The 10,270-nt window shown below is 37.1% G+C and overlaps 3 protein-coding genes across 4 annotated transcripts; 2 read left to right on the forward strand and 1 right to left on the reverse strand.

The window, feature by feature from the left end:
- Positions 1 to 1,019: 1,019 nt before the first annotated feature.
- Positions 1,020 to 3,713, forward strand: LOC110757212 (5'-methylthioadenosine nucleosidase-like). The gene is made up of 8 exons (XM_021958783.2): positions 1,020 to 1,289; positions 1,414 to 1,477; positions 1,733 to 1,824; positions 2,031 to 2,137; positions 2,430 to 2,504; positions 2,971 to 3,045; positions 3,290 to 3,382; positions 3,527 to 3,713. The coding sequence occupies exons 1-8, from the start codon at positions 1,196 to 1,198 to the stop codon at positions 3,710 to 3,712; spliced, it is 786 nt and encodes a 261-aa protein (XP_021814475.1). The 5' UTR covers positions 1,020 to 1,195; the 3' UTR covers position 3,713.
- Positions 3,714 to 4,801: 1,088 nt separating this feature from the next.
- On the forward strand, positions 4,802 to 6,462 carry LAP5 (Chalcone and stilbene synthase family protein). 2 transcript variants are annotated; one of them, XM_021958780.2, is made up of 2 exons: positions 4,802 to 4,985; positions 5,318 to 6,462. In XM_021958780.2, exons 1-2 carry the CDS (start codon positions 4,802 to 4,804, stop codon positions 6,310 to 6,312), a joined length of 1,179 nt encoding a protein of 392 aa, XP_021814472.1. In that variant the 3' UTR covers positions 6,313 to 6,462. The 2 variants fall into 2 exon arrangements, with proteins under 2 accessions (XP_021814472.1, XP_021814473.1); XM_021958781.2 differs by having other exon boundaries at positions 5,360 to 6,462.
- A 588-nt stretch (positions 6,463 to 7,050) lies between these two features.
- LOC110757211 (ER lumen protein retaining receptor family protein) lies at positions 7,051 to 9,653 on the reverse strand. Its single transcript, XM_021958782.2, has 6 exons — positions 9,273 to 9,653; positions 8,580 to 8,779; positions 8,104 to 8,244; positions 7,919 to 7,999; positions 7,450 to 7,574; positions 7,051 to 7,331 (listed from the first exon to the last, which is right to left on the reverse strand). Exons 1-6 carry the CDS (start codon positions 9,493 to 9,495, stop codon positions 7,283 to 7,285), a joined length of 819 nt encoding a protein of 272 aa, XP_021814474.1. The 5' UTR covers positions 9,496 to 9,653; the 3' UTR covers positions 7,051 to 7,282.
- Positions 9,654 to 10,270: the final 617 nt, after the last annotated feature.

Consider the following 10,270-nt stretch of genomic DNA (forward strand, 5'->3'; position numbering starts at 1 on the left):
GAGACCAGTTGTTACATAAAGAAGCCACACGCCCCAATTGATGACAAAAAAACAAATTGCCGCCCCAATTGATGACCAAAAAAAAATTACCCCCAAGAACCAATTTGCTGACGAGATGACTGTTCTTTATCAAATAAACCATAATAATGTTGTGAGATTCGTAGGTTGTTGTTTAACGACCAAAACACCAATATTGATTTATGAGTTCATCAACAATGGCAGTCTTGATTAGCATATTCATGTAAAAGAAGGCGAAAAACCACTACTTTCATTGGAAAAGCGGTTGAAGATAGCAACCAATACGGCAAAAGTGTCTGACATTGGAGCATCAAGTCTGGCGGACCGATGGCAGAAGTCCGGCGAAGCACCTGCGATTGGGAGGAGAGGAAGGAGGGAGAAAGGGAATTGGGGGAGGCAGAGAGACGTACGTGAAAAGTGGTCTCTAATTCAGTAGGGTTTAGTTTTCTTTTTTAAAATTTAACTAAAGAAAAATATAGAAAATATTATCTCCTTAAGAAAGAACTAATGTAATTTTAATGAGGTGGTTGTCCACATCAGCTGCCATGTAAGATGGTATTAAAATATGGTAGATTTATGTGGTAAGCATAGCATTATCCAAAAAGATATGAGTAGTTATGTTCCATAAAAATAGGATGATTTTTGTTTATTTTTTTAATATAAAAAAGTTTGAATTTACTATATTATCCTCATTTAATTAATAATTTCAATTTTTAATATTTGTATTAACTAAGAGTATTTTTTGGTATTTTGAATGTTTCACCATTCTCTTCTCTGCCTTTTGCTATATATATATATATACACATGAATCAAACTCTTATTTATTTACAAGGAGCTTAATATAAACAAAAATGATTGGCACCAAACAATATGATGTGGCATTTGGCTGGTGTGTTGTACTACGGACTTGCCATGTGGCACTGAAGAGTTCAATGAAGGACACGTGGAAAGGGTAGAGTAAGAATAGATTGACACATAAGCTCCAAGTACACTTGGCTGCTTGGCACCAAATTAAAGGCCTCTTCTTCTCTCTCTAGCCTCTCAGCAGTAAAACCAAGTCACAGACTCCCACGCTTCTCTCTTGGTTTGATTGCGAGGGAGAGCATAACATTTTGTGTTTGGTTGGAAAGAAAACAGAAAACCCAGAGAGAAATCAAAAGGAAAACAATAAAATAAAATGGCTCCTCATGGCGACAAATCGGACGCTGCAGAGGAAACCATGGTTGCTGAAGCTGAGAAGCGCCCCATTTCCACCATCCTCATCGTAATGGGTACGTTTTTTTTTCTTCCCATTTTGATATTTCCACTCTCACTAGTTTATAAATTCCATTCTTCTTCAGCTACTATGACTAGTTTTCTTGTATAAAGTAGTGATCTTTGCAAGTGACTTAACAGCTATGCAGAGTGAAGCTCTTCCTGTGGTGAACAAGCTTAACCTCTCAGAGGATCTTGAGTCTGTGTGAGTTCATCTTTATTCATTTTCAGTTTATAATCACTTTATCTGACTTTGATTAGCAAAGTAACACATCAAATAGGAAATGCCCTCATTAATTACCAAACACAGTCTTTATCTGAAAGTACTTGCATTGCAAACTATACACCACATGTTTAATTTAATTTTTAGAATTATAAGAGCATTGTAGGATCTGCTTAAAAAGTTTAATTACTTGGGTGGTTTTACTTTGTTTGATATGTCAATGTGTTAACAATGCAGATTCCCAAAAGGGGTGCCTTGGGTCCGGTATCGCGGTTTTTACAAGGATCTTAACATTAATCTAGTTTGGCCTGGAAAAGATTCATCTTTAGGTGAGTTTTTGAGTCTTCTGAGTTTGGATATTTCTTATCAGTTCAGTATATTTTGAAATAATTGATTATTTGTTTCGGCTATTGCAAAATCACTCCCTCAAAAGCATAAATATGTTATGGCTGTTTTTTTCCCTTTTGATCTATTTTAATCAGACATAAAAAAAAATGCAGTTGCTTTGTTTTAATGTTACCAATTTTTCTTTCAGGGGTTGATTGTGTAGGCACGGTTCCTGCATCTCTTGTGACCTATGCTTCCATTCAAGCATTGCAGCCAGACCTAATTATCAATGCAGGCACTGCTGGTGGCTTAAAGGTATTTTGTATTTCTACCAACTTTGCTCTTCTTCTTATAATAGAATTTCATTTCTGTCCCTCTGTGAGATGTTAATTGGAGAATCTGCATTACTGAAAAATTAGGATCCTCTTCTTGGAATGGATATTGAAAAGATTGAAGATTCAAATAGTGAATTGTATATAAATTAAACAAATGCACATGTGGACTTGCACACAAAACATTTATGTGTAAAGTATGTTGAGATGTAAAGATATTGTGTGAAGCATCTGGCATTAATTATTATGTATGACTGATTAATCGATGTTTTCAGGCCAAAGGAGCATGCATTGGTGATGCGTATGTCGCATCTGATGTTGCTTTCTGTGATAGAAGGATACCTATTCCTGTGAGTGCTCCGTAGGTTCTTCATTCAAGCACTTGTCAATGTTTTCATGCTTGATTGATTGGATATATAGCCTACGGAACTTGTTTTCTTAATTGGATAATAGGAATTCCTGTTCGCAATATTTGCTGATAATGACCAATCCTTTATCAAATATGCTGCGGCAGAGGTTCCAAAACAATTGCATCTTTCTCCAGTGTCTTTAGTCATTGTTGAATGTAAATACCATGAACTTTGCTAGATCTGGTAGGGAGAATTGAACGTTTGTTGCTATTACGTGGCCTAGAATGGTTAAGAACATCAGACGTTGGAATGGAATGGATTAAAATACTCATTATTCATTAGAAGATAAACACTTGCCAATACCCCTTCATTCTTTTGATATCTACATTTCTGATACTCCAAACATATGTGATTACTTGGAAATTTTTTACTCAATATTTATCTGTGGCGTGTCTGTCTTCTACAGGTTTTTGATCTATATGGACTTGGCTTGCGACAAGCCTTCTCGACACCCAATCTTCAAAAGGAACTTAACCTAAAGGTAATTACCGTGCAGCAAAATTCTTGGACTCGGAAGCTTCCAAATCATTTGATAAATTCTGATCAGTAAAATTTTTTAATTTGGAGTTGTCCGTTATCTAGAGCAAATGCAGTTAGGCATCTGTCTGTAATTTATGGTTGAGATTTGCATTATCATGATTCATGATACTTGGCTTTCATTTTCTTTCTATTTGATAGCGTCACAGTTATCCACAACGGTATTTATAGTTTCCCGCATGCTACAGGTTGGCAAACTGTCTACTGGTGACTCTCTACATATGTCCACACAGGATGAAGCATCAATGGTTGCGAATGACGCTGTAGTTAAAGACATGGAGGTAACCTTGTAACTAAATCATAGCTTTCTTCGTAGCATATAAGATAAGGGTATCCCTACTTAGTGCTGTTGTATTCTACAGTCATTTTTAAATTGCATTAAAGCTTTTTTTTTTTCCTTCTTAAAAACAAAAATTGGATTTCAGGCTGCAGCTGTTGCCTACGTGGCAGATCTGTTGAAAGTACCCTCAGTATTTCTTAAAGTTGTAATTGATATAAAAGATGGTGAGGAAACAACTGCAGAAGAATCTTTGCAAAGCTTCGCAGCTCTTGAACGTGCGGTCACCCAAGTTATTGATTTTATTAATGGAAAGTGCCTTTCAGATCTTTGATGCATTTCATTGAAACCTATTATAGTGATGAAATTTGACATGAAAAAAATGTCCCCTGGACTGCAATTATTAGATATCTGCAGATTTTGGTAAGTTGTTATTCAACAGAAACAGTTCGTAGTTGTGTCACTATATATTATAAACTCTATTCTGCTGACTTAATAACAAGTTCTCTTCTGCTCTTTTATAAGTTAGGCGTATTCTTGGTGAACCGTCTGTTACCTGCTCGGAAGCAGTTTGAAGGTTTAATCCTTGTTTAGATAGTCATTTTCTGAGTTCTGGTTGTCTGAGGCTGTTCTTCCACAGTACAATGTGACTTGAATAAGCTCTGTTGTCTTAACAATTCCTGGCTTCTGAAAATTAAAAATCAAAACTAACTTCAAATGGATTTTTAGTTTTAAGAACAAAAGTATCAAAATTTAACAGCAAATATTGACCTGAAATATTCTGCTTAACCAAATTGGTCATTGGTCCTTGAGGCTAGTCGATGTTTTTCAGCTTCACACTATGCTACATGTGTGGTGACCAAAAACAAAATGTTACATGTGTAGCTTTTGTATTTGTAACATGTATTGCAGACATTCAGACATGGAGGGGTCATGCAGATTCAATTTTAATTACTTCTCTCAGCCAAAAGGAGATGCCAAACCAGTGGGTTTTAGTTTTATGATTCTGTGAACAGAATATAAGTGATCTCGGGACCAAAAGTATAGATAGAGAAAATAAATATTTGATTTCAAATGAAAAACACCACCAGTGCAACAAATCTACATGAACAGCTTGGTTCTCAACCCCAGACCAACCCTTTATCTGCATCCTTAAACGTAGTCTACATGAACGCCTTACTTCTCAACTAAACCACTAACCTATGCATAAGAATTGCACACCGCATGATGTTTCTCCCTATATGAATATGTTTAACACCATATGTCCCTTGAGTTTAATATAATGTCATAAGTATGCCGTGGAACTGTATATATATTAGCAGCCCAATAGTTGTTTTACTGCAAGGTTCAGAAGTTACAAGACCTCTTATGCTAGAGACATATCACCAAGTGTTTTGAAAGAGAGACCAGAGAACTACTAGACATGGGGAGTGAGCATGTTGGGCGGGGAGGTTCCATAATGAAGGCCAACGGTGGCAAAGCGACGATTTTGGCTCTTGGCAAGGCCTTCCCTCATCAGCTTGTCATGCAGGATTTTCTGGTTGATGGGTATTTCAGAGATACCAACTGTGATGATCCTGAACTTAAGCAGAAGCTGGCTCGACTCTGTAAGTCCATCAACTAAAGTTCTTTTTTATTTTTCTATTTACAACATTGACACACCAATAATTGCGCAAAGCCATTAACCAAAATATGATCATGCATTGTAAAATCAAGCTACTACACATATAGCCTGCGCATGTGGATCTTGTGAAGGGAAATATTCTCTTGCCAAACCTTTTATCTGTATCATTAATCAGGTGAATTTTTTTTGGAACGTATGATCTATAGTAACAGTCTAACAACATAACATACTAGATATCTTGATAGAGCATAGTGTCCTATGTAATTTAAAGGCAACATTATATGGTTTTAGAAATTCTTATATGGCAATTCACAGGCAAGACAACAACAGTCAAAACTAGGTATGTTGTCATGTCAGATGAGATTCTAGAGAAGTACCCAGAGCTTACAACTGAAGGCACACCCACTATAAAGCAAAGACTGCATATTTGTAACGAAGCTGTAACACAGATGGCAATTGAAGCTTCACGAGCTTGCATCAAGAACTGGGGGAGACCTACTTCAGATATAACCCACTTAGTCTATGTCTCATCCAGTGAAGCTCGATTACCCGGTGGTGACGTTTACCTAGCAAAAGGACTTGGCCTCCGTCCCGAGACTCAAAGGGTCTTGCTTTACTTCTCAGGCTGCTCTGGTGGTGTGGCTGGCCTTCGTGTTGCCAAGGACATTGCTGAGAACAATCCAGGAAGCAGAGTTCTACTTGCTACTTCTGAAACCACTATTATTGGCTACAAACCACCAAGTGCAAATAGACCGTATGATCTCGTTGGTGTTGCACTATTTGGGGATGGTGCTGGAGCCATGTTGATTGGCTCAGACCCTGACTTAATCTCTGAAAAGCCTCTGTTTGAGCTTCACACTGCCATACAAGAGTTCCTGCCAGACACCGAGAAGACCATTGATGGAAGGGTCACAGAAGAGGGGATTAGTTTCAAGCTAGCAAGAGAGCTTCCTCAGATAATTGAAGATCACATTGAAGGGTTCTGTGGGAGGTTGATGGGAGTTCTTGGATATGATAACAAGGAGTACAATAAGATGTTTTGGGCTGTTCATCCAGGAGGTCCTGCAATCTTGAACCGGTTGGAGAAGCGTCTTGATTTGTTCCCAGAGAAGTTAAATGCCAGCCGACGAGCTCTGACGGATTATGGCAATGCTAGCAGTAATACCATAGTGTATGTGCTGGAGTACATGATAGAAGAGAGCAAGAAGATCAAGAAGGAACAGCAAGGAGATGGTGAATGGGGATTGATACTGGCTTTTGGACCTGGAATTACTTTTGAGGGAATTCTAGCAAGGAACCTTGCTGTCTAAGTATAAAGCCAAATCTTAGATAGCTCACTAGAACTTTTACATCTGCTGTCATTAGGCCACATTAGGTGCGCTTATGTTTATGTAATTGTCTTTCCATTGATTTCAATTGAATATATAAGACTGAAGTTCTTAAAGTCTAACAATCCTTAAAATCAGTCCAAGTTTATTATTTTGTTTTCGTTCCAACCAAATACCCAAAATCAATTTGTGATGATTGTTGTTAACCCTCTAATCTAGAAATTCTTGCTTACAGCAGGGTTGTACACATGTGAGGTTAGATGCGAGTGTGTTGTATTCAAACCGTCCTATGCAGGAATTTTTCCCTACAATCCTTTATAGATACGAATTTTCTTGGGATTATTAGCTAAAGTGTCACAGGACAAGTGGGATTAGTAACCTTAATTTAAGGTAGGACCAAGAAAAAAGACCCAAAAGTCGGACACAAAAAATGAAACAAAGACCTAAAAATTGTGGTGGGGCCGGTGATGTAGGCACTTGGTAGAAACAGGAAAGCAGTTTGTTGTTTGATAGTGCTGTAGGAAATTGAATATTGAACCAAAGAAAAGAAGCAATGTGAATCCACTCAAGTTGGTGGGCAGATGGCAGACAAGTGCTTTACACAGTCCTGCATCCATTGTTAAATATATGCTTGAGCAAATTAACTGGATGTATAAATAAACGATTCTGTGGTAGTAAACTTTAGCAAATGTTAGCATCTAGTAAGAAAAGATGAAGCAATTCAGAAAAGTCATGTCTAAATTATAAATATAAATTAAATTCACTCCATCTCCAACTTTACAAACAACCCACTTCATTCCCAGTCATGATTTTTTTTTTTCATTAAAAGAGAGAACTAGAACCTTGTGGAGAGCAAAAAGGGGAACTTAAACAACAGTGACCAGCCACATGCCTAGCTAAGTCTTGTCTTGATGGCAGTGCGCTTGCAGATCACAGCAGAACTGGAGTGAACTCATACAACTCCAGAAGGGAGACGGAGGACTAGCTGCCCTCCAAAAACACTGCCAAACAAAAACATCCATAATAGGTAAAGGTTGAATGAAATAAAATATACATTTGGGGGAAAATAATTGTGATTCAAGTAAACTTGGCAAAAAATATAATGGATTGAGGCCCAACCTTTTGACAAAGTAGTAACAGAAGTCTGCTAATATGAAAGTCTGAACAATTTCTGAAATAAGAACCATAGAAGGCCATAACCCATAGCCCAAGGCTACAAGCAAGTGTCCGCGAGTATCTAATACCTGTTGGAGCAATAGATAAAAAATTTATTAGCGGCAGAATGCAAAGAACTCATACCCTTTAACAAAACTAAAATAATCGCAGCAACATAACTTGTCTAAGACTTTGATCATTTAAGCGCCCATGTAAAGTACGACATAATTAGTACAAGTGCCAAAGCATGGACAGATGGACTACAAAAATCAAAATATGAAAAATTGTTCTATACTGTTCATCTCATCATCAAGATGCCACTTCCAAATATGACACTAAAGCAACTCATCTTGAAACATGCAGAATGACCATTTTTTAAAATGCCACAAATAAATCAATCTAAAACAAAAGCAAACATTTACAAAAATCAAACCTGGAGAACCCAATGGGCACAGCTGAGGAACCTTGCGACACCCAGTGCAAACACATAATGAGCTGTGAATGGCTCAACAATCTGAAAAGTACAAAAAGAAGATGAATCATAGGGGAAACTAGTAGTATGCAGTCAAATTCGTCAAACCCATAAAAATATAAGTTTTTCATTCTATGAAATTAGACCTTTGTGTTCTGCATGACGCGCAACTGGGGCAGTACGGAAACAGCTTCCAGATACACACAAAATGCCCAGGAAATCCTGTTCAATAAATGATGAGACGTTGATGGATGAATGAACAAAGCTAATAGAGCACATGGTACCACCTGCATCAAAAAAAAAAAGTAAGGATATTACTACTAGAAAGAAAGCAACTTCATTAATAGCAATAGCAAGCAACAATATAACTTCGGTCCAGAATAAACTTCACAATGCATCATGACTGAAAGAGGAAGTCAATCAATTTGCCCCCAATAATTGTCCAGGATGTAATAATGCAAACTGACAAGATCGCACACCCCAATAAGCATTATTTTTCTTTATCACTTTGATCAGAGACTCGAGCAACGAAAAAAGATCATCCTTTTATAATCTGTGAGAATTCTCCTTCACATACACACTCTTATTTGAAAAGAAAACAGTGATGAAGAGAGAAACTCACGACATAGTATATTGCAAAATTGTCTTTGTCCTCCATGTAACTAGACTTTAAGTTGAAGCGGATCATATAAATAACCCAGAGGGTCGTCACCAGCGTAGCTAAATCAAGCAGGGTGTGTATATCATATTCCATCACAAAACTGCAATACAATCTCACAGCTAAAAACATAGCTGTTAACTCCTGGGACTTGAGTGATAACCCTGCAAACAATTCCAATATTTCCCAATCAAAACATGAGTTTCATAGCATAAAACATATTCAACAGGTTGGTGATAAAAAATAAAAAAAAATAAAAAAAAAAGGAGGACAATTTAAAACAGAAAAGAAAAACATACCGGAGGTAAAACTTGTAAAAAATAAAAATAAAACTATAACTTTAGCCTTATTAATCTTCTTCTTTTGAAGGATAAGCTTATGAATTTCTGTTCTAACAATTATATCATCAAGCCAATAAATCCCATATTTTTCCACCGTTCATAACGATTTATCATCAACCAAACAAAACCCAATAAAGGATTTGCATGTGAAATTCCAGTCATCCTAACATTGAAGAACCCCCATTCGCCACAATAGAAAAGTTTGTACCAAAATCGAATCAACGCTTTCCAGCATTCCTAAAAATTGCTCGGAAAGCCAAACAAAACCAACAAAGGGAAAACAAACTAAAAAACCCTAAAAAGTTCAATACTTTACCAGCACAAGTCTTCTCCTTCGTGAGCTTGTAGATTAGGACCATGATTCCAATTGAGTGCACAGCCTCAGCTGCAACAAAGAGGTTATCGTGATCGTGAACGATAAATCGGAGCACGACCAGAGCCGCCATGCCCGTTACGACGGCCAGAAATGCCTTCACTTTCGGCGGCTGGCGTCGAACCCATGTCGATACGGTGTGGATCGGCCTCTTCGGAGCCCTCATGAGGTTTTCCGTCGTTTTTCTTTCCCTTTTTTTCCTTCTCTGATTTTCTCGGGCTCTTGATTTTCCCGGAAAGTGTGATGAGGGGTAGAGAAAGTAAGGTAACTTATTAATGCGAGTAGGTAAGGAACAGCCTCTGTTAAGAGAGAGAGAGAGAGATTAGGACTGTTTTTGCAAGGAAAAACACTATTTTTACAAAGGCAAACATTTTCTTCTGTGATTTCGGGTGGGTTATCCAGGCACCCGAATTAGATATCCGGACCTGATTTTAATAAAAGAAGACGTACTACACCCTTTGCATGTCGTTTTTAGCACGCTTTTGAACTCTGATGTGTCGTTTTCACTGAACGTGAGAATGCGGCGTGTGGATTGGATGACAAGGCACCGTTCTTTTTCTTTTTCTTTTTCTTTTTTCATTTTTTTAATTTTTTTTAGAAACAACTTTTACGTTTCGTTGCTTACCACAGACCATTGCATACGTATATACGTAATATAGTAAATAATTATAAAACTATAAGTCAAAAAAATTTCGGTATCCAACACAAGTTGGAATTTGGAAATTCTATTTCTTGTTTTGTTTTGTCCAGAATCATGTTTCAAAAAGAATTCCGCATGTCCAATAATAAATAAATAAAAACATGCATGTACAACATTTTATCACAGACGTAATTGGTTTAACCCAATAATGATTGGGAAAGTATCAACATTCTCGCCCACTCATATTATAATACGTTTATAATATATCTGATAAATACATGTATTATAAATATATTATTAA

This window comes from Prunus avium, chromosome 8, assembly GCF_965620075.1.
Source record: "Prunus avium chromosome 8, drPruAviu1.hap1.1, whole genome shotgun sequence".
Taxonomy (NCBI): Eukaryota; Viridiplantae; Streptophyta; class Magnoliopsida; order Rosales; family Rosaceae; genus Prunus; species Prunus avium.